The sequence below is a fragment of the Somniosus microcephalus genome, chromosome 4 (genome assembly GCF_052327205.1).
Source record: "Somniosus microcephalus isolate GS21.2 chromosome 4, FLI_Smic_1.0, whole genome shotgun sequence".
Taxonomy (NCBI): domain Eukaryota; kingdom Metazoa; phylum Chordata; class Chondrichthyes; order Squaliformes; family Somniosidae; genus Somniosus; species Somniosus microcephalus.
Window position 1 is genome coordinate 2,909,452 of NC_140990.1, and position 25,694 is coordinate 2,935,145.

At 47.2% G+C, this 25,694-nt stretch overlaps 1 protein-coding gene across 1 annotated transcript in view; it reads right to left on the reverse strand.

Annotated features, from left to right (window-relative positions):
• Positions 1-25,694, reverse strand: part of LOC147118180 (copine-6-like) — a 130,282-nt gene that overhangs the window by 82,323 nt on the left and 22,265 nt on the right. The window contains exon 3 of the mRNA XM_085984284.1: positions 4,950-5,132. Within this exon, the coding sequence (XP_085840410.1) occupies positions 4,950-5,132 (183 nt within the window). The remainder of the gene's footprint in view (positions 1-4,949; positions 5,133-25,694) is intronic.

Below are 25,694 nucleotides of genomic sequence, written 5' to 3' on the forward strand. Positions count from 1 at the left end.
CACTTACCTTGTTAAAAGCAGGCCTTGCGACTGCTTTTCAGAAGCGTAGCTCCTGGAGACTTACCCTCCCGGAGAAACCTGCAAAATAAACGGAAGTTCCAGGCGTACGCGCTGCCTCTCCGGCGCACGCGTTCGACCTGTGAACCCCTTCCTTTAAGGGAGCGGAAGTTCCGGTTTCCCGCGCATGCGCAGTGCGTGCACGAAACCGGCACTTTCGTTGGGCCTCCGCGTGCATACCCAGCGCGGACTCACCCGTGGGGACCCGAATTTCTGGCCCATCGACTCTCACACATACGCACACTCACATTCACTCACACTCACTCACACACTCACACTCACTCACACTCACTCACACACTTACACATACACTAACATACACACACACAAACTCACTCACACTCACACACACTCATACACACACACTCATACACACACACTCACACACTCACTCGCACACTCACACTCATTCACACACACTCACACACACACACACTCACACACACTCACTCACACACACTCACACACACACACTCACACACGCACACTCACACTCACTGACACAAACTCACACACTCTCACTCACAAACACACTCACACACACAAACTCACTCACACACACACACACTCATACACACACACTCACACACTCACTCGCACTCACACTCACACACACACTCACACACACTCACTCACACACACTCACACACACTCACACACACACACACACACACACACACTCACTGACACACACTCTCACACTCACACTCACTCACAAGCACACTCACACACACTCACACACACACGCACACACACACTCACACACACACACTCACTGGCACACACTCACACACTCACACTCACTCACAAACACACTCACACACACTCACACACACACACACACACTCACACACACTCACACTCACACACACTCACACACACTCACACTCACACTCATTCACACACACACTCACACAAACACACTCACACTCACTTACACACACTCACACACTCACTTACAAACACGCTCACACTCACACTCATTCACACACACACACAAACACACTCACACACACAGTCACACACACTCACTCACACACACTCACTCACAATCACACTCACACACACTCACCCACACTCACACACTCACACACACACACCCACACTCACAAACACACTCACACACACACTCAATCACACTCACAATCACACTCACACACACTCACACACACTCACACACTCACACACACACACCCACACTCACAAACACACTCACACACACACTCAATCACACTCACAATCACACTCACACACACTCACTCACACACACTCACTCACACAAACACACTCACACAAACACACTCACTCACACACACTCACTCATACTCACACACTCACTCACAAACATACTCACACGCACTCCCACACACTTACTCACACACACTCACACACACACTCCCACAAACACACTCACTCACACTCACACACTCACTTACACTCACACACAATCACATAAACACTCAACTCACACACACTCACACTCACTCACACACACACTTATGCACTCACACACACTCACACACACTCACTCACTCACACACCACACACACACATTAACACACACGCACTCACACACACTCACACACACACACGCACACACTCACTCACACACACACTCACTCACACACACACACACACACTCACTCACACACTCACTCACTTACACACACACACTCACACACACTCACTCACCCTCACTCACACACACACACACTCACACTCACTCAAACACACACTCACGCACACACTCACTCACACACTCACAAACATACTCACTCACACTCACACACACTCACTCACACACACACACTCACACTCACACACACTCACTCACACACTCACTCACACACTCACACACTCACACACTCACTCACACTCACTCACACACTCAAACACACACACTCACTCACACACACACTCACACACACTCAAACACACACTCATGCACACACTCACACACACTCACACACACACTCACTCACACTCACACACACTCACACATTCACACTCACACAAACACTCACATAAACACTCACACACTCACACTCACACAGACACTCACACACACACACTCTCACATACACTCACTCACCCACAGACTCACACACTCACTCTCACACACTCATGAACATAGGTCCCATACGAATTAGGAGCAGGAGTCGGCCACTCGGCCCCTCGAGCCTGCTCCACCATTCAATAAGATCATGGCTGATCCGATTACGCCACATTCCCGCCTACCCCCGATAACCTTTCACCCCCTTGCTTACCAAGAATCTATCTACCTCTGCCTTAAAAATATTCAAAGTCTCTGCTTCCACCGCCCTCTGAGGAAGAGAGTTCCAAAGACTCACGACCCTCTGTGAGAAAAATTTCTCCTCATCTCTGTCTTAAATGGGCGACCCCTTATTTTTAAACAGTGACCCCCTAGTTCTAGATTCTCCCACAAGAGGAAACATCCTCTCCACATCCACCCTGTCCAGATTCCTCAGGATCTTATATGTTTCAATCAAGTCACCTCTTACTCTTCTAAACTCCAGCGGATACAAGCCTAGCCTGTCCAACCTTTCCTCACAAGACAACCCGCCCATTCCAGGTATTAGTCTAGTAAACCTTCTCTGAACTGCTTCCAACGCATTTACATCCTTCCTTAAATAAGGAGACCAATACTGTACACAGTGCTCCAGATGTGGTCTCACCAATGCCCCGTATAACTGAAGCATAACCTCCCTACTTTTGTATTCAGTTTCCCTCGCAATAAACAATAACATTCTATTAGCTTTCCTGATTACTTGTTGTACCTGAATACTAACCTTTTGCGATTCATGCATTAGGACACCCAGATCCCTCTGCATCTCAGAGCTCTGCAATCTCTCACCATTTAGATAATATGCTTCTTTTATATTCTTCCTGCCAAAATGGACAACTTCACATTTGTCCCACATTATACTCCATTTGCCAGATCTTTGCCCACTCACTTAACCTATCTGTATCCCTTTGTAGCCTCATTATGTCCTCTTCACAATTTACTTTCCTACCTATCTTTGTGTCATCAGCAAATTTAGCAACCATGCCTTCGGTCCCTTCATCCAAGTCATTTATATAAATTGTAAAAAGTTGAGGCCCCAGCACTGATCCCTGTGGCACACCACTCGTTACATCTTGCCAACCAGAAAATGACCCATTTATGCCTACTCTCTGTTTCCTGTTAGCTACCAATCTTCTAGCCATGCCAATATGTTACCTCCTACGCCATGAGCTTATATTTTCTGCAATAACCTTTGATGTGGCACCTTATCAAATGCCTTCTGGAAATCTAAGTATAGTACATCCACCGGTTCCCCTTTATCCACAGCACATGTTACTTCCTCAAAGAACTCCAATAAATTGGTTAAACATGATTTCCCTTTCACAAAACCATGTTGACTCTGCCTGATTACTTTGAACTTTTCTAAATGCCCTACGATAGCGTCTTCAATAATAGCTTCTAATATCTTCCCGATGACAGATGTTAAGCTAACTGGCCAGTAGTTTCCCACTTTCTGACTCCCTCCCTTTTTGAATAAAGGAGTTACATTTTCTATTTTCCAATCTAATGGAACCTTCCCCGAATCTAGGGAATTTTGGAAAATTAAAACCAACGCATCAACTATCTCACTAGCCACTTCTTTTAAGGTCCTAGGATGAAGTCCACACACTAACACACACACACACAAACACACTCACACATGCACACACAACACTCAGATGCACTCACACATTCACACAATCATATACACACACACACTCACACACAGAAACACACACAAACACAAACAAACACATTCACACACACACTCACTCACACTCACACACACACTTAAACTCACACTCATAGACACTCACACACTCACTCACACTCACTCACACTCACACACACACTCACACTCACACACACACACACTCATAGACACTCACACACTCACTCACACTCGCTCACACTCACGCACTCACACTCACACTCACACACACACTCACACACACACTCACACACAACACTCAGATGCACTCACACATTCACACAATCATATACACACACACACTCACACACAGAAACACACACAAACACATTCACACACACACACTCACACTCATAGAAACTCACACACTCACTCACACTCACTCACACTCACACACTCACTCACACTCACACACACACTCACACTCACACACACACACTCATAGACACTCACACACTCACTCACACTCACTCACACTCACACTCACACTCTCACACACACACTCACACACTCACACTCACGCACTCACACACACACTCTCACACATACTCACACGCACACTCTCACACACACTCACACACACACTCATAGACACTCACGCACACTCATACACACACTCACACACACTCACACTCACACTCACACAGACTCACACACTCACGCACTCACACACTCACGCACACACTCCCACACTCTCTCACACACTCTCACACACACTCACACACTCACACACACACACACTCTCACACTCTCTCACACACTCTCACACACACTCACACACTCACACACACACACACACTCTCACACACACTCACACACTCTTACACACACACACACTCTCACACACACACACACTCACACTCTCACACACACACACACTCTCATACACTCTCACACACACTCACACACTCACACACTCACACACACACACACACACTCTCACACACTCTCACACACACTCACACACACACACACACACTCTCACACACACACACACACACACACTCTCACACACACTCACACACTCTCACATTCTCTCACTCTCACACACTCTCTCACACACACACACACTCTCACACACACTCACACACTTTCACACACACACACCAGTGTTACCTGTCCTAGCGTGCACTCCGCAGCTCCTAGTAAGTCATCATCACTGGCCCCGACAGCCCCCTCGCCCTGTGTGTCATAGACCTCGAACAGCAGCGACTGCATCTCCTCAAAAAAGTAGTCGACCCAGAAGATCTTGGAGAAGACGGGGTTCAGATTACTCTTCATCACCTCCGTCCTGTCTACCTGGAGGGACACAAGGAGAGATGGTGGAATCAGACAGGACCTCCTGCACTCACAGGAACATAAGAAACAGGAGCAGGAGTGGGCCATTCGGCCCCTCGAGCCTGCTCCACCATTCAATAAGATCATGGCTGATCATCGACCACTTTCTCGCCCGATCTCCATATCCCTCGATTCCCCTAGCGTCCAACAATCTATCGATCTCAGCCTTGAATATACTCAACGACTCAGCATTCACAGCCCTCTGGGGCAGAGAATTCCAGAGATTCACCACCCTCTGAGTGAAGAAATTCCTCCTCATTTCGGTCTTAAATGGCCGACCCCTTATCCTGAGACTATGGCCTTCGTAGCGAGAGGATTCGAGTACAGGAACAAGGATGTCTTGCTACAGTTGTACAGGGCCTTGGTGAGACCGCACCTTGAGTATTGTGTGCAGTTTTGGTCGCCTTATCTGAGGAAGGACGTTCTTGCCATGGAGGGAGTGCAGTGAAGATTCACCAGGCTGATACCTGGGATGGCAGGAATGACGTATGAGGAGAGATTGGGTCGATTGGGATTATACTCACTGGAGTTTAGAAGATTGAGAGGGGATCTCATCGAAACCTATAAAATTCTGTCAGGCCTGGACAGACTAGATGCTGGAAGGATGTTTATGATGGCCGGGGAGTCCAGAACCAGTGGTCATAGTCTAAGGATAAGGGGTAAGCCATAGTAGCTGTAGCTACAATGACCGGAAAGCCCTGCAGCGGGTAGTCAAAACTGCCCAACGCATTACCGGCACCCGGCTACCGACCATAGAGCACATATACCAGAAACGCTGTTTACGGAGGTCACGGTCCATCATCAAAGACCCTACCCACCCCAGCCACAGTCTGTTCGCCCTCCTGCCATCTGGGAGACGCGACAGATGCATTCGCACCCGAACGACCAGATTTAGGAACAGCTTCTTTCCCAGGGCTGTCATCCTACTGAACTCCACAAATAAACACTAAAGCCTGCACATCTGCCAATGCACTTTATTAAGGTTATGTTGATGTTAATGTATTACAAGCCAAATGTATGTTGAATGTTTAAATGTCTTAATCTAAATGTACACTCTCGGGAGCCGCAAGCCTACATTTCGTTGTACAGCACATGTGCACTAACAATGACGATAAAAGTTGATTTGATTTGATTTGATTGATTTTGATTTAGGACTGAAATGAGGAGGAATTTCTTCACCCAGATAGAGTGGTGCACCTGTGGAATTCTCTACCACAGAGGGCGGTGGAGGCCAATTCATTAAATATATTCAAGAAGGAGTTGGATATATTTCTTAAGGCTAAAGGGATCAAGGGATATGGGGAGAAGGCAGGGACAGGGTACTGAATTTGGATGATCAGCCATGATCGCATTGAATGGCGGAGCAGGCTCGAGGGGCCGAATGGCCGACTCCTGCTCCTATCTTCTATGTTTCTATGTTTCTATGACCCCTAGTTCTAGACTCTCCAGCCGGGGGGGAAACAACCTCTCAGCATCTACCCTGTCAATCCCCCTCAGAATCTTATATGTTTCAATGAGATCACCTCTCGTTCTTCTAATCTTTAGAGAGTATCGGCCCAATCTACACAATCTCTCATCATAGGACAACCCTCTCCTCCCAGGAATCAATCTAGTGAACCTTCGTTGCACCGCCTCCAAGGCCAAGGATATCCTTCCTTAGATAAGGAGACCAGAACTGTGCCCAGTACTCCAGGTGTGGTCTCACCAAGGCCCTGTACAATTGGAGCAAGACTTCCTCACTCTTATAGTCCAACCCCCTTTGCAGAGTCTTTGTGTTCTCCTCACAGCTTACTGTCCCACCTAGCTTTGTATCATCAGCAAACTTGGATACATTACACTGGGTCCCTTCATCTAGGTCGTTAATATAGATTGTAAATAGCTGAGGCCCCAACACTGATCCTTGCGGCACCCCACTAGTTAAAGCCTGCCAACCGGAAAATGACACATTTATCCCTTCTCTCTGTTTTCTGTCCGTTAGCCAATCCTCTATCCATGCTACAATATTACCCTCCTACCCCATGAGCCCTAATCTTGTGTAATAAACTTTTATGTGGCACCTTATCGAATGCCTTTTGGAAATCCAAATATACTACATCCACTGGTTCTCCTCTATCTACCCTGCTAGTTACATCCTCAAAAAACTCTAATAAATTTGTCAAACACAATTTCCTTTTCATAAAACCATGTTGACTCGGCCTAATCATGTTATGATTTTCTAAGTGCCCTGATACAACTTCCTCAACAATGGATTCCAGCATTTTCCCAATGACTGATGTCAGGCTAACTGGCCTGTAGTTCCCTGTTTTTTCTCTCCCTCCTTTCTTGAATAGCGGGGTTACATTTGCGACCTTCCAATCCGCAATGTGTAACAGGCTCGAGGGGCTGAATGGCCTCCTCCTGTTCCTGTGGAACAGGCTCGAGGGGCCTGAATGACCTCCTCATGTTCCTGTGAAACAGGCTGGTGGGACTGAATGGGCCTCCTCCTGTTCCTGTGTAAGGCTCGAGGGGCTGAATGGCCTCCTCCTGTTCCTGTGGAACAGGCTCAAGGGGCTGAATGGGCTCCTCCTGTTCCTGTGTAACGGGCTCGAGGGACTGAATGACCTCCTCCTGTTACTGTGTAACAGGCTCGAGAGGGCTGAATGGCCTCCTCCTGTTCCTGTGTAACAGGATCGAGGGACTGCATGGCCTCCTCCTGTTACTGTGTAACAGGCTCGAGAGGGCTGAATGGCCTCCTCCTGTTCCTGTGTAACAGGCTCGAGGGGCTGAATGGGCTCCTCCTGTTCCTGTGTAACAGGCTCGAGGGGCCTGAATGACCTCCTCATGTTCCTGTGAAACAGGCTCATGGGACTGAATGGGCCTCCTCCTGTTCCTGTGTAAGGCTCGAGGGGCTGAATGGGCTCCTCCTGTTCCTGTGGAACAGGCTCAAGGGGCTGAATGGGCTCCTCCTGTTCCTGTGTAACAGGATCGAGGGACTGAATGACCTCCTCCTGTTACTGTGTAACAGGCTCGAGAGGGCTGAATGGCCTCCTCCTGTTCCTGTGTAACAGGATCGAGGGACTGCATGGCCTCCTCCTGTTACTGTGTAACAGGCTCGAGAGGGCTGAATGGCCTCCTCCTGTTCCTGTGTAACAGGCTCGAGGGGCTGAATGGGCTCCTCCTGTTCCTGTGTAACAGGATCGAGGGACTGAATGACCTCCTCCTGTTACTGTGTAACAGGCTCGAGAGGGCTGAATGGCCTCCTCCTGTTCCTGTGTAACAGGCTCGAGGGGCTGAATGGGCCTCCTCCTGTTCCTGTGTAAGGCTCGAGGGGCTGAATGGGCTCCTCCTGTTCCTGTGGAACAGGCTCGAGGGGCTGAATGCCCTTCTCCTGATCCTGTGTAACAGGCACGAGGGACTGCATGGCCTCCTCCTGTTACTGTGTAACAGGCTCGAGAGGGCTGAATGGCCTCCTCCTGTTCCTGTGTAACAGGATCGAGGGACTGAATGACCTCCTCCTGTTCCTGTGTAACAGGATCGAGGGACTGAATGACCTGCTCCTCTTGTTTGCGTGGGTTTCCTCCGGGTGCTCCAGTTTCCTCCCACAGTCCAAAGATGTGCGGGTTAGGTTGATTGGCTATGATAAATTGACCCTTAGTGTTAGGGGGATTAAATACGTGGGGTTGCGGGGATAGGGTGGGATATGTGTTGGTGTAGGGGTTGCGGGGATCGGTGGGATATGTGTCGGTGCAGGCTCGATGGGCCGAAATGGCCTCTATCTGCACTGTGGGGTTTCTGTGATTCTGTCATTCTTCCTGTGTAACAGGCTCGAGGGGGCTGAATGGCCTCCTCCTATTCCTGTGTAACAGGCTCGAGGGGCTGAATGGCCTCCTCCTATTCCTGTGTAACAGGCTCGAGGGACTGAATGGCCTTCTCCTGTTCATGTGTAACAGGCTCGAGGGACTAAATGGCCTCCTCCTGTTCCTGTGTAAAAGGCTCGAGCGGCTGAATGACCTCCTCATGTTCCTGTGTAACAGGTTCGAGGGGCTGAATGGCCTCCTCCTGTTCCTGTGTAACAGGCTTGCGGGACTGAATGGCCTCCTCCTGTTCCTGTGTAACAGGCTCGAGGGGCTGAATGACATCCTCATGTTCCTGTGAAACAGGCTCGAGGGACTGAAGGGCCTCCTCCTGTTCCTGTGTAACAGGCTCGATGAGCTGAATGACCTCCTCATGTTCCTGTGTTACAGGCTCGAAGGGCTGAATGGGCCTCCTCCTGGTCCTGTGTAAGGCTCGAGGGGCTGAATGGGCTCCTCCTGTTCCTGAGTAACAGGCTCGAGGGGCTGAATGGCCTTCTCCTGATCCTGTGTAACAGGCTCAAGGGACTGAATGGCCTCCTCCTGTTACTGTGTAACAGGCTCGAGAGGGCTGAATGGCCTCCTCCTGTTCCTGTGTAACAGGCTCGAGGGGCTGAATGGCCTCCTCCTGTTCCTGTGTAACAGTCTCGTGGGGGCTGAACGGCCTCCTCCTGCTCCTGTGTAACAGGCTCGAGGGGCTGAATGGCCTCTTCGTATTCCTGTGTAACAGTATCGAGGGGCTGAATGGCCTCCTCCTGTTCCTGTGTAATAGGCTTGAGGGGCTGAATGGCCTCCTCCTGTTGCTGTGTAACCACCTTGAGGGGCTGAAAGGGCTCCTCCTGGTCCTGTGTAACATTCACGAGGGGCTGAACAGCCTCCTCCAGTTCCAGTGTAGCAGGCCCGAGAGGGCTGAATGGCCTCCTCCTGTTCCTGTATAACAGTCTCGAGGGGCTGAATGGCCTCCTCCTGTTCCTGTGTCACAGACTCGAGGGGCTGAATGGCCTCCTCCTATTCCTGTGTAAGAGGCTGGAGAGGCTGAACGGGCCTCCTCCTGTTCCTGTGTAACAGGATCGAGGGGCAGAATGGCCTCCTCCTATTCCTGTGTAACAGGCTCGAGGGGCTGAATGGGCCTCCTCCTGTTCCTGTGTAACAGGATCGAGGAGCTGAATGGCCGCCTCCTGTTCCTGTGTAACAGGCTCGAGGGGCAGAATGGACCTCCTCCTGTTCCTGTGTAACAGGATCGAGGAGCTGAATGGCCTCCTCTTGTTCCTGTGCAACAGGCTCGAGGGGCTGAACGGCCTCCTCCTGTTCCTGTGTAACAGGCTCGAGGGGCTGAATGGGCCTCCTCCTGTTCCTGTGTAACAGGCTCGAGGGGCTGAACGGCCTCCTCCTGTTCCTGTGTAACAGGCTCGAGGAGGCTGAATGTGCTCCTCCTGTTCCTTGTGTAACAGGCTCGAGGGGCTGAATGGGCTCCTCCTGTTCCTGTGTAACAGGCTCGAGGGGCTGAACGGCCTCCTCCTGTTCTTGTGTAACAGGCTCGAGGGGCTGAATGGGCCTCCTCCTGTTCCTGTGTAACAGGCTCGAGGGGCTGAATGGGCCTCCTCCTGTTCCTGTGTAACAGGCCCGAGGGGCGGAATGGGCCTCCTCCTGTTCCTGTGTAACATTCTCGAGGGACTGAATGGCCTCCTCCTGTTCCTGTGTAACAGGCCCGAGGGGCGGAATGGGCCTCCTCCTGTTCCTGTGTAACATTCTCGAGGGACTGAATGGCCTCCTCCTGTTCCTGTGTAACAGGCTCGAGGAGCTGAATGGGCCTTCTCCTGTTCCTGTGTAACAGGCTCGAGGGGTTGAATGGCCTCCTCCTGATCCAGTGTAACAGGCTTGAGGGGGCTGAATGGCCTCCTTCTGTTCCTGTGTAACAGGCTCGAGGGGCTGAATGGCCTCCTCCTGTTCCTGTGTAACAGGCTCGAGGGGCTGAACGGCCTCCTCCTGTTCCTATGTAACAGGTTCGAGGGGCTGAATGGGCCTCCTCCTGTTCCTGTGTAACAGGCTCGAGGGGTTGAACGGCCTCCTCCTGTTCCTGTGTAACAGGCTCGAGGGGCTGAATGGGCTCCTCCTGTTCCTGTGTAACAGGCTCGAGGAGCTGAATGGGCCTCCTCCTTGTCCTCTGTAACAGGCTCGAGGGGCTGAACGTCCTCCTCCTGTTCCTGTGTAAAAGGTTCGAGGGGCTGAACGGCCTCCTCCTGTTCCTGTGTAAAAGGTTCGAGGGGCTGAACGGCCTCCTCCTGTTCCTATGTAACAGGCTCGAGGGCTGAATGGGCCTCCTCCTGTTCCCGTGTAACAGGCTCGAGGGGCTGAACGGCCTCCTCCTGTTCCTGTGTAAAAGGTTCGAGGGGCTGAACGGCCTCCTCCTGTTCCTATGTAACAGGCTCGAGGGGCTGAACGGCCTCCTCCAGTTCCTATGTTCCTATCTAGCTTCCCCTTAAATGCATCTCTGTTCTTCACCTCAACCCCTTCTTGCGGTAGCGAGGTCCAATTTCTCAACACTCTCTGGGTAAAGAAGGGGGCGATTTTCCCAATGGTGGCAGGGTTGCGGTTTGGGTGGGTCCCAAAACTGCCTCCACTGAGAGGTGGGAAAAATTCGCGGTTTTCCCCGAATTGGCCAGTTGATTTCAGAGCTGTGGGTTCCCCTGGGGCAATTAGTCTGGTGGGACTGAAACTCGTCTCTGCTGACGTCACATATCCAGCTTCATTTAAGGGCTGCTTGCTGTCTTGGCTCATTCCACTGGTTTTTTGGTCGATGCTGCACCATCTCCAAGCTGTTACAGAAACATAGAAACATAGAAGATAAAAGCAGGAGTCGGCCATTCGGCCCCTCGAGCCTGCTCCGCCATTCAATGAGGTCATGGCTGATCATCCAAATTCAGTACCCTGTCCCTGCTTTCTCCCCATATCCCTTGATCCCTTTAGCCTTAAGAAATATATCCAACTCCTTCTTCAATATTTTTAATGAATTGGCCTCCACTGCCTTCTGTGGTAGAGAATTCCACAGGTTCACCACTCTCTGGGTGAAGAAATTCCTCCTCATCTCAGTCCTAAATGGCTTACCCCTTATCCTTAGACTGTGACCCCTGGTTCTGGACTCCCCCGCCATCGGGAATGTCGTTCCTGCATCTAGTCTGTCTAGTCCTGTTAGAACTTTATAAGTTTCAATGAGGTCCCCTCTCATTCTTCTAAACTCCAGCGAGTATAAGCCCAATCGACCCAATCTCTCCTCATACGTCATTCCTGCCATCCCAGGAATCAGGCTGGTGAATCTTCGCTGCACTCTCTCCATGGCAAGAACATCCTTCCTCAGATAAGGTGACCAAAACTGCACACAATACTCAAGGTGTGGTCTCACCAAGGCCCTGTACAAGTGCAGCAAGACATCCTTGCTCCTGTACTCGAATCCTCTCGCTACGAAGGCCAACATACCATTTGCCTTCTTAACCATCGGCTGCACCTGCATGCTTACCTTCAGCGACTGGTGCACAAGGACACCCAGGTCTCGTTGTACTTTCCCTTCTCCCAATCTATTGCCATTCAGGTAATAATCTGCCTTCCTGTTTTTGACACCAAAGTGGATAACCTCGCATTTATCCACGCTATATTGCATCTGCCATGCTTCTGCCCAATCGCCCAACCTGTCCAAATCGTACTAGAGTTTCTCGGCATCCTCCTCACAGCACACATGCCCACCCAGCTTTGTGTCGTCTGCAAACTTGGAGATATTACATCTAGTTCCCTCATCTAGATCATTAATATATATTGTGAATAGCTGGGGTCCTAGGACCGATCCCTGCGGTACCTCACTAGTCACTGCCTGCTGTATTGATTTCTTTGTGGGTTCAATGACGAGACATTTATGAAAGAGAATGTCTTTTAATCTAAAGCTTGTTCAACTCTTTTAACAGCATTTACAGGAGGCATCAGCTAGTGATGCATCTAGAACGAAACTGAAACTAAACCAAACAGCTTGCCTCTGTCACATGACCTCTGCTGGTCAGGCATAAGTAATCAATACATGCAATTATGCTGGTAAGGCATGATAATCAAACAGGCAAATAACATCACTATTTGCTGATATCATTACATCTCCCTTTCTTAAAACAAAAGTATTTTACTTTTAACTAACAACATGTTTTCTTTGTATTAATCTGCATTTTAACTGTAACACTTAATGAACTTACATTATCATTATCATGATCAAGGTTTTTTAACCTTGCTTTGTGTGTTCACATGAAATATGTCAATACACTAGAACTTGAAGAAAGAATAAGATAACATTACTCCCTTCTATAACAATAGTCCTTAAATTTACTCAATGAGTCTCTCAGGAGGCTTCACATGTCTTGAGGATTTTCTGATTGATTGTCCTTGAATCTGAGTTGTTGCCTCAGATGATGGTTTCTCAGCTGTGTGATCAGGTTGTTCAACAGTATCAGTCTCTTGACCTGCTGTGGCTGGTCCCATGAGAAGATCCCTACGATTTCTTCTCAGAACAGCACCCTCATCTGTCTGAATGGTGTATGATCTTGGTTGAACTTCACTCAGGACAGTTCCCTTCTGAGTCCATGTGTTTGTTTTGTCTTTGAACCTTACTTGGTCACCAGTGTGGAGTTCAGGTAGGTTTTGTGTTCCTCTGTCATAGTAGTACTTTTGCTTTTCTTTCTGTTGTTCTTTGAACTTCCTCACTTTCTCCCCCTCTTTTGTTTTCAGGAGGTTCTCCGGGATGGGTAGGTTTGACCTTAGCCGACATCCCATCAGGAGTTGGGCTGGTGACATACCACACTCGAGCGGCGTTGTGCGGTATACAAGCATGCTTTGGTAGAAGTCAGTTCCACTGTCTTTTGCCTTGTACATCAGTCTTTTCACTGTCTGGACCGATTTTTCCACTAGTCCATTGGACTGTGGATAGTGAGGACTTGACGTTGTGTGGACAAAGTCCCACTCTTTGGCAAAGTGTCGGAAACTTGCATTGTAAAACTGAGGTCCGTTGTCTGTGAAGACCTCGCTTGCCACGCCATGTCTGGAGAATATGGCTTTCATACATGTTATCACAGCATCTGCAGTGGTGGTGTGCAGTCTACAAACCTCTGGATACAGGGAGTAATAGTCTGTGACTACAAGATAGTCCTTCCCTTGACATACGAATAGGTCAGCGCCTACCTTCTGGTAAGGTCTGTCTGGCGCTGGGTGTGGCTTTAGTGGTTCTACCGGATTGCTTGCTCGATATTTCAGGCATATTGTGCAGTTTGACACCTCATTTGTCACATCTTGGTTGATTCGTGGCCAGTACATCACCTCTCGTGCTCTTTTCTTACACTTTTCGATTCCCAGATGTCCTCCATGGATCTTTTTTAACATCTCTTTTCTCAGACTCTTTGGGATAACTATTTTACTTCCTTTGTAGATGATGTCTTCGACCACTGATAGTTCTGCCCTGCAGTTCCAGTACTCTGCCATGTCAGGTGAGCAGTCTTGCTTCATGTTGGGCCATCCATCCAAGATGCTTTTCCTCAGTCGTCTCATTGTTTCATCTTTGTTTGCCTCATTCTTTATGAGCTCCATTTTTGCATCTGCTATGGGCAGTGCACTTGTGATCATGTCCACGTAGGCGTTCACTTTTTCATCCATTGTGGTGTTTGCGGGCTCACTTGGGTCTACAGCTCTGGACAACGTGTCTGCTGTATACATCAGCTTACCCGGTGTGTACGCAACATTCAGTGTATAGCGTTGCAGCCTGATCATCATTCTTTGTATTCTAAGCGGACAGCTATTTAGTGGCTTTTGGAACAATGCAATCAAGTGCTTATGGTCAGTCTCTACACTGATTGCTTGTCCTGCCACAAACTGGTGAAATCTTTCACAGGCGCATGTGATGCTGAGCAGATCCTTTTCTATTTGAGCATATCGCGTCTCCGCGTCTGTCATTGAGCGCGATGCATATGCAATAGGTTGCCAGTAGTCATATTTTTGCAGAAGAACGGCACCGAGCCCACTCTGTGATGCATCTGATGATATCTTGATGGGTCTCGCTGGGTCATAAAACCTCAGAACTGGTTCCTCTGTGAGCAGTTTCTTTAGATCGCTCCATGACTTCTCATGCTCATGATTCCATTCCCATTCTATGTTCTTTTCAGTTAGTCTTCTCAGTGGCGCCATCTTTTCTGAGAGGTTGGATATGAATTTCCCCATGTAGTTGATCATTCCATTAAACCTCTGCACGTCCTTTTTGCATTGTGGCTTTGGCATATTCTCAATGGCGGACACCTTTCTGGGATTTGGTCTGATGCCCTCACTGCTAAGGATATCTCCCACGAATGTCAGTTCTGTCACCCCGAGCTGGCATTTCTCTCTATTCAGCTTCAGGTTTGTTTTCCTTGTTGCTTCCAGCACTTTTTTCAGTCTCTCGTCATGCTCAGTTCTCGTGGTTCCCCATACTATGATGTCATCCATTGATGTATCAACTCCCTCCAGGTGCTCATAGATCATATGGATAGTTTTGTGATACACTTCAGGAGCTGAGGCAATGCCAAATGGTAACCTTAGGAATCTGTATCTGCCAAATGGACTGTTGAACGTGCACAGTCTTGAACTTGCTTCGTCCAATTTCATCTGCCAAAATCCTGATGATGCATCTAACTTGCTGAAATACTTTGCATTTGCAAACTGTGCCATGATTTCCTCACGTGTAGGAAGCTTGAAGTGCTCTCTCTTTATTGCTCTGTTTAGATCTCTTGGATCCAGGCAAATTCTGAGCTTTCCATTCTTTTTGTCCGCTACGACGAGGGAACTCACCCACTCAGTTGGCTCATCTATCTTCCGAATCATGTTCAGGCTTTCCATCCTGTCCAACTCTGCCTTCAGTTGCATTTGAAGAGCAAACGGAACTTTTCTGCATGGATGTATGACCGGTGTCATACTTTTATCTACTCTGATCGTGTGTTCTCCTGGAATGCAGCCTAGACCCTTAAATAGGTCTTTGTACTCTTTCATGAGTTCATCATAGACTGTCTCTCCTTCGCTTTCCACAACGAGGACTCTCTTTACCAGGTTCAGTCTCTCACAGGCTTTTAAACCTAGTATGGCTTGCACATCCTTTGGCACCACGATTAATGCTAGCGTGTGCTCTCTGTCCTTGTTTGTTACTTTGACAATGCATCTTCCTTTCACTGGTATATCAGTACCTGAGTATCCTGTCACTTTCACTTTGATTCCATGTATCTTTGGTCTGGGTCTAATTTTCTTAAAATCAGTCTTTGATATCACATTAACTTGTGCTCCAGTATCCAATTTAAATGGAATGTGTATGTCATTCACTTTTAGTGTCAACATCCAGTCTCTTTCTTCTTTTTTGTTTTCAGACACAACATCCACATTGAACTCCTCTATCTCGCTTTCATCTACTGCATGGACCTTGCTTTGTTGCGCTTGGTTCTTACAGCAACGGGCATAATGGTTGTTTTTGTTGCAACTATTGCATGTTTTACCATATGCTGGACACTTTTTTGGTGGATGCTGTGTACCGCATCGACTACATGTCTTTCGATTGTCCCTTTCATTTTCGTTCGCTGGCCACGCCTCTTTTTTCACATTGGCGTTCTTTTTGTTAAACGGTTTGTGTCCGTTCTTTCTCACTGCATCCACGTTGCAGCTACTGTCACTGAACAGCTCCTTTGCCTGCGACTTCACAGTCTCTGTAGCCTTACACAGTGCTATGGCTTTTCCCAGGTCTAGATCTTGCTCTCTTAGCAGTCTTTCCCTTAGACCATTATTCGGAATACCAAACACCAGTCTGTCTTTTATCAGCGAGTCTGTCAGTCCCCCAAATTCACACGATTTGCTTCTGTTTCTCAGTTCAGTCACATACTGATCAATAGTCTCACCCGTTTTCTGAACACATGTGAAAAATCTGTGCCTCTCAAACATCACGTTACGTTTAGGTATGCAGTAGGCCTCAAACTGTTCCATTATTTTATCTAGCTTCATTTTGTCTCCATTATCAGCGAACGTGAAGTTATTATACACCTCCAGCGCTTCATCACCCACGACATGTAAGAACAGTGACGATTTCCTTTTATTACTTTTCTCGTCAGCTCCGATTGCTGATAAATACAACCCCACACGTTGTTTGAACCTTCTCCAATTTTCAGCCACATTACCTGTCAACTGAAGCGTCGCCGGTGGGAGTAAACCTTCCATTTTTTCACTTCGTTAGCTATTCTCTAATGGTAAGCAACGATGTTCTCTTTTGGTTTGCTAATCTGTGGAGAGCTGATTTAACTTCAGATTTTTCCTCTTCATCTCTTTCAATCACTTCTGACACCATGTATTGATTTCTTTGTGGGTTCAATGACGAGACATTTATGAAAGAGAATGTCTTTTAATCTAAAGCTTGTTCAACTCTTTTAACAGCATTTACAGGAGACATCAGCTAGTGATGCATCTAGAACGCAACTGAAACTAAACCAAACTGCTTGTCTCTGTCACATGACCTCTGCTGGTCAGGCATAAGTAATCAATACATGCAATTATGCTGGTAAGGCATGATAATCAAACAGGCAAATAACATCACTATTTGCTGATATCATTACACCTGCCACTCGGAAAAAGAGCCGTTTATTCCAACTCTTTGCTTCCTGTCTGCCAACCAGCTCTCTATCCAAGTCAGTACCTTACCCCCAATCCCATGTGCCTTAACTTTACACACTAATCTCTTATGCGGGACCTTATCGAAAGCCTTCTGAAAGTCCAAATATACCACATCCACTGGTTCTCCCTTATCTATTTTATCAGTTACATCCTCAAAAAATTCCAGTAGATTAGTCAAGCAGGGTTTACTAAGCGCCGAAAGACCGGTGGAACAAAAGTTCTGCCACCTGCAACTGCTCCCTGATGAAAGCTCCGTTTTAATTCTGGAGCTGTGAGGAGGCCACCCCGCTTGTCAACCCGCCAGGATTAGCTGGCGTGGTGTAGGAGGGCCGTGAAAATTGGTGGAGTGGTAAATAGCGAGGAGGGAAGCCTCAGGCTACAGGACGATATAGACGGGTTGGTTAGATGGGCAGAACAGTGGCAAATAGAATTTAACCCTGAAAAGTGTGAGGTGATGCATTTTGGGAGGACTAACAAGGCAAAGGAATACACAATGAATGGTAGGACCCTAGGAAGGACAGAGGATCAGAGGGACCTTGGAGTGCATGTACATTGATCCCTGAAGGCAGCAGGACAGGTGGATAAGGTGGTTAAAAAGACATATGAGATACTTGCCTTCATTAGCTGAGGCATAGAATACAAGAGCAGGGAGGTTATGATGGAGATGTACAAAACGCTAGTTAGGCCACAGCTGGTATACTGTGTGCAGTTCTGGTCGCCACACTATAGGAGGGATGTGATTGCATTGGAGAGAGTGCAGAGGAGATTCACCAGGATGTTACCTGGGCTGGAGCGCTTCAGCTATGAAGAAAGACTGGACAGGCTGGGGTTGTTTTCCTTAGAGCAGAGAAGGCTGAGAGGGGGGACCTGATTGAGGTGTACAAAATTATGAGGGGCATAGATCGGGTAGATAGAAAGGAACTTTCCCCTTAGTAGAGGGGCCAATAACCAGGGGGCATAGTTTCAAGATAAGGGGCAGGAGGTTTAGAGGGGATTTGAGGAAAATCTTTTTCACCCAGAGGGTGGTTGGAATCTGGAACTCACTGCCTGAAAGGGTGGTAGAGGCAGGAACCCTCACAACATTCAAGAAGTATTTGGATGAGCACTTGAACCGCCATAGCATACAAGGCTACGGACCAAGTGCTGGAAAATGGGATTAGATTAGACAGGGCTTGATGGCCGGCGCGGACACGACGGGCCGAAGGGCCTCTTTCTGTGCTGTGTAATGACGCTATGACTCTATGACTCTGTGCAACATGCTGAAAATGTGGTAAAATGAGGAAAGCTTATCAAAATAGGATTATAGAGGCCCTTAATGACTATTTAAGGGTCTTAACTACCTTTCCCGACTGAGGAAGGCGGGACCGAATTGCACCCATCAAACCCGCCTCCGGCAAAATTGCGCGGAGGCGGGTTCCGAGCCCGCCCTCAGTTTTTGCCACTTTGCCAACTGTCCCGCCTCCTCGGGGCTGGGAAAATCGCCCCCAAAGCTTCTCCTGAATTCCCTATTGGATTTATCAGAAAAAAGAAAGAAAGACTTGCATTTATATAGCGCCTTTCATGACCTCAGGACGTCCCTTAGCGCTTTACAGGCAATGAAGTCCTTTTTCAAGTGTAGTCACTGTTGTAATGAGGGAAACGCGGGAGCCAAAATTGCGCACAGTAAGCTCCCGCAAGCAGCAATGTGATAATGACCGGATAAACTGTAACTTTTAGTGATTGAGGGATAAATATTGGCCCCAGGACACTGGCGAGAACTCCCCCGCTCTTCTTCGAAATAGTGGCTGTAATGATCAGTAACATGTCATTCTAGAATGGTACACTAGGTGGAGCTGTATGTATATAAGAGTGGGGCTACCCACGATGCACTAGGCTACCCACAAGGCAGTAGTCAAGATGGATGCTGTACAAGTCCACATGGCTGAATAAAGTGACTATGTCATGCTAGCTGTTCATAATAAGAATGTCTATTCATTTATGAACATAACATGGTACCTGTTAAGTCTGTGTGTTATAGTGATAATTACTACACAGACTACAAGAGTAAATTCAACAGGTCTTTACTGGTTGGAGGTAGGGACTATACTGAATACAATATTACTACACAGTGCTTATATACCGGTGTGGTCACCACCGGTATTGCGTATACAGCAGCCAGAGAAAGTAGTACATCTCTTAAGGTGGAACAGGCTTAAGTTCTCTTAAGGTGGAACAGGTTACATACACCACAGTACCAGGATTGGTAAAATCTGGTGAATATTGTGAAACGTGACATGGAGAATTTGAAGCCACCGGAGGGTTTGAAGCTCACGGGGAATGTCGACTGCAATTGGCGGACTTTCAAACAACAATTCGAACTCTACATTGCTGCCATCGGGTTCGGTACGATGCCAGACGCAAGGAAAATAGCGTTGTTGCTTACGGTTGCAGGCCCACAGGCGATAGAGGTATTTAATACGTTTGTGTTTGATCAAGAGAAGGACAGGGGAAAGATGGACGATGTGCTAAAGAAGTTTGATACACATTGTTCTCCCAAAAAGAGTGAGACCTATGAGAGGTACGTGTTCCGTTCACGGACACAGCAGCAAAATGAGACTTTTGATAGCTTTGTGACCAATCTGAAACTGAAAGCACAGACATGTAATTTCTCTGAACTGAAATCATCCATGATTCGTGGCCAGATTGTGTTTGGTATTCATGATAAAAAGGTCAGGGAACGTCTGTTGAGAGAAACCGAACTAAAATTGGAGGACGCTGTGAAAATATGCCATGCCAGTGAGCTAGCTCAAAAGCACGCGAAGACTTTCAGTGAAATTAATAATGATGTGACTGTAATGAGTGACTGTGCTGCTGTCGGTGCTGTGTCCTACAAGGGGAAGAAACGTGGGCAGAACAGAAATGAAAAGCAATCGGAGGATGGAATTTTTAATTGTAAACGCTGTGGTTACAAACACCAGTTAAAACAATGCCCAGCGTTTGGAAAAATGTGCACAAAATGTAATGGAAAGAATCACTTTGCCAAACAATGCTTTTCAAAAGTAAAAACAAAGAAAGGGCAACAAGTCAATGTGATTGAGGACACTGATTTAAGTGAGACATTTTCTGTCGAACATAAGAACATAAGAAATAGGAGCAGGAGTAGGCCAATCGGCCCCTCAAGCCTGCTCCGCCATTCAATAAGATCATGGCTGATCTGATCCTAACCGCCAATCCACTATCACAGAACCATCTCCTGAATCTAACAGAATTAGACACACGAAATAGGAGCAGGATCAGGCTACATGGCCCCTGGGCCCGCTCCGCTACCCACAGGGCCATGACCAATCCGAACCCAGACTCATGTCCAAATTCCTGCCCGCACCCCGTAACCCTTTATTCCCTTTACTTCTAGGAAACTGTCGATTTCTGTTTTAAATTTATGTAATGATGTAGCTTCTACAGCTTTTTGGGGCAGCATATTCCATGGACCTACCAGCCTCTGAGTGAAGTAGTTCCTCCTCATCTCAGTTTTGAAAGAGCAGCCCCTTATTCTAAGACTATGCCCCCTAGTTCTAGTTTCACCCATCATCGGGAACATCCTCCCCGCATCCACCCGATCCAACCCCTTCACAATCTTATATGTTTCAATAAGATCGCCTCTCATTCTTCTGAACTCCAATGAGTAGAGTCCCAATCTACTCAACCTCTCCTCATATGTCCATCCCCTCATCCCCGGGATTAACCGAGTGAACCTTCTTTGTACTGACTCGAGAGCAAGTATGTCTTTTCTTAAGTATGGACACCAAAACTGTACGCAGTATTCCAGGTGCGGTCTCACCAATACCTTGTACAACTGAAGCAATACCTCCCTATTTTTATATTCTATCCCCCTAGCAATGAAAGCCAACATTCCATTGGCCTTCTTAATCACTTGCTGCACCTGCATACTAACCTTTTGAGTTTCGTGCACCAGGACCCCCAGATCCCTTTGTACTTCAGTACTTTCCAGTTTCTTGCCATTAAGATAATAACTTGCTCTACGATTTTTCCCGCCACAGTGCATAAACTCACACTTTCCAGTATTGTATTCCATCTGCCAAATCTCTGCCCACTTACTTAGCCTGTCTATGTCCCCGTGCAGATTTTTTATGTCCTCCTCACTCACTACTTTCCCTCCCATCTTAGTATCATCTGCAAACTTTGATATGTTACACTCAGTCCCCTCCTCCAAATCGTTAATATAGATTGTAAAGAGTTGGGGACCCAGCACTGACCCCTGCGGAACACCACTAGTTACTGATTGCCAGTCTGAGAATGAACCATTTATCCCAACTCTCTGCCTTCTGTTAGATAGCCAATCCTCTATCCATGCCAGAATATTACCCCCAATCCCGTGATTTTTTATCTTAAGCAATAATCTTTTGTGTGGCACCTTGTCAAATGCCTTTTGGAAGTCTAAATACACTACATCCACCGGTTCCCCTTTATCCACCCTATATGTTACTTCCCCAAAGAACTCCAGCAAATTTGTCAAACATGACTTCCCCTTCATAAAACCATGCTGACTTTGTCCTATTAAATTATGATTATCCAAATGTCCTGTTACTGTCTCCTTAATAATGGACTCCAAAATTTTACCTACCACAGATGTTAGGCTAACCGGTCTATAGTTTCCAGCCTTCTGTCTACCGCCCTTTTTAAATAAGGGTGTTACATTAGCAGTTTTCCAGTCTGCCGGGACCTTTGCCGAGTCCAGGGAGTTTTGGAAAATTATTACCAATGCATCCACAATCCCTACCGCCACTTCCCTCAAGACCCTAGGATGTAAGCCATCAGGTCCAGGTGATTTATCCGCCTTGAGTCCCATTATTTTACCGAGTACCACTTCCTTAGTGATTTTGATCGTGTTTAGCTCCTCCCCCCCTTTAGCCCCCTGTTTGTCCAGTGTTGGGATATTCTTAGTGTCTTCTACTGTAAAGATTGATATAAAATATTCATTCAGTATTTTTGCCATCTCCATATTTCCCACCATTAATTTCCCGGTTGTAGTGTATGTGCCTTTAAGAGCCCCATGTGTGCTGTAATGCCGGCAATTGCCACTCGGGCTATATAAGCCTGTATATTGTGTTATATCCGTTAGTGCCCCTCCAGACTTTGCTTAATAAACACCTATGAACCAACTCCTGTCTTCAGTGTCTCTATCAACACACAGACACAACAGTGGCGACGAAGTGGAAACGGACTTACCTGCAATTCGGCAGCACCTCAAGGACATCGATTCCTCTGGCGTCCAGAAGAATCAAGAAAGTGAAAGAAGCTGTGGTTTCACCAGCTGGCCAAGCTGGTGGCAGGTACTGCGCTAATCCTTCCTGAGCGTCAGGCTGGGGCTCCAGCGGCTGGTTTTACAGCTGGGCCAAACAGCGAAAGCGAAGGCAAGCAGTAACAGATGGGGAGGGAGCACTCGGGAGACGGCCGGCGCTGCAAAAAGGTCGGCGTTCAGACCTAGAGAGAAAGTCCGGCGGGAACGAGTCTCCAGCTGTAAATAAATAAATAAATAAAGAACGGAAACCGCGGGAAACAGCGTTGTCACTGGCAGCAGCGGCGGGAAAGCACGGGAAGCGCCATATCTTTTCTACAGAAAAGAAAGAAAAGCGCGGTAAGCACCATATCTTTTCTAAAATGCCTAAATCTGGCAATATTGATGCTTTTGATAGCGAGATAGAGGATTGGACCACATATGTGGAAAGAGTGGAGGTATATTGCACTGCAAATGGAATAGAAGATGAAAAAAAAGCTTCAGTACTGCTGAATCTAATGGGCGCAAAGACATACGGGCTGTTACGAAATTTAATCACTCCAGCCAAACCAAAGGACAAGGATTTTAAAGAAATTGTTGATACCCTACAGGAGCACTTAAACCCAACACCGCTGCTGATAGCGGAACGATTCAAATTCTTCAAGAGAAATCAACACAAGAATGAAAGTAACGCTGATTACCTAACCGAATTAAGAAAGCTATCAAAACACTGCCAATTCGGGGCAGGACTAGCAGATTAACTTTGAGACAAATTCGTCTGCGGTCTCTTAAGTGAAGGAACACAGAAAAGGCTGCTTTCTGAAAAAGATTTAACACTGGACAAGGCTTTCAGTATGGCTGTATCATACGAAGCAGCCGCAAGAGGAGCTGCAGAGATACAACAAAAGACACAGGACTTCGGCACCCATAAAATGACACAGGGTTTCGAGAGATGTTATCGCTGCGGCAGCTCCACCCATGACCAGAGGGACTGCTGGTTCAAGGACAAAGCATGCAGGCAATGCGGAAAGATTGGACACATTGCACGGGTATGCCGATCTGGACAAAATAAATCCACAGACAGGAAAAAAAAAATCAATAAAGAAAAGTACCGGAAGGTACAAATGATGACGGACAGTAGCTCCGAAGACCAGAAGAACGATAGCGACTCCGAAAACAAGAGACTAAGCTGTCTCAAATTACATAATGTACTTGCCAAAGATGATTACCAGACCATTTGGGTTACCCTCACGATAGCAGGGTCCCCAGTTAAAATGGAGCTAGATACAGGATCAGCTCTGACCGTAATAAATCGACGGGATTACGAGAGGCTATTTCCGCATATCCCTTTAAAAGACACATCCATTATCTTAAAAACATATACGGGGCAGAAAGTATACCCCAAAGGAAAAATAAGGGTGCCTGTTGTATACAACGGCAAGGAAATACAAAAGTTGTATTTATACATTCTACAAGATGGTGGCCCACCGCTGTTAGGACGTGAATGGATCAGAAAGATACGTTTAGACTGGCACTCCATTCAGGCACTGACGGTGACCAGTAAGAAAAAAAACGATGATGACGTCATACCTGAACGATTAAAAGACATCTTGGCCAACGCCAAAGAAGTGTTTCAAGAGAAACTAGGAACCTTGAAAGGCATCACCACCTCAATAAAAGTGGAAGATGCAGCAATTCCCAAGTTTTTTAAAGCAAGACCAGTGCCATACGCAATTCGTCCAGCAGTCGAGGCAGAGCTGGAGAATTTGGAAAATGCAGGCGTATTATCTAAAATAGATTGGAGCGAGTGGACAACACCCATCGCTCCAGTCATGAAGAAAGCATTGAATAATAATAAATCTGAAGAACAGAGAAAAATTCGCATCTGTGGAGACTTCAAGGTGACTGTAAACCCGGTCCTTCACACGGTACAGTATCCTCTTCCGAGGATAGAAGATATTTTTGCCTCACTATCCGGAGGGAAACGTTTCACCAAAATTGACTTGGCACAGGCATATCTACAGATGGAGGTTGAAGAGGCCTCTAAAAAGTATCTCACGATAAATACACACAAAGGCCTGTTCCAGTACAATCGACTGGTTTTCGGAGTAGCATCCGCTCCAGCTATCTGGCAAAGAGCTATGGAGCAAGTCCTCCAAGGGATTCCGGGGACTCAATGCTACCTAGACGGCATCCTTGTAACAGGAGAAAACGACAGCGAGCACCTTGCCAATTTGGAGCAGGTGCTCACTAGGCTGAAAGAACGGGGCCTACGAGCAAATCGCCCCAAGTGCGAATTTTTCCGAAATCAAATATCATATTGTGGCCACATAATAAATAAGGAAGGGTTGCATAAGTCACCTGAAAAAATTGAAGCAGTCATAAAGGCCCCAGTGCCTGAAAATGTTTCACAATTAAGGTCGTTCCTGGGATTAAAAAATTACTATCATAAATTTTTACCGAACTTATCAACTCTTCTACACCCTCTTAATGAACTGCTACAAACAGGAGTAAATTGGAAATGGAGCGAAGACTGTAAACGTGCATTCCATAAATGCAAAGACTTAATCACATCCAAAGAAGTTTTGGCTCATTACAACCCATCACTGCCAATCAGACTGGCATGCGATGCATCCCCTTACGGCATAGGAGCGGTATTATCCCATAGATTCCCTGATGGCTCGGAACGGCCGATAGCTTTTGCGTCACGCTCATTGAACTCAG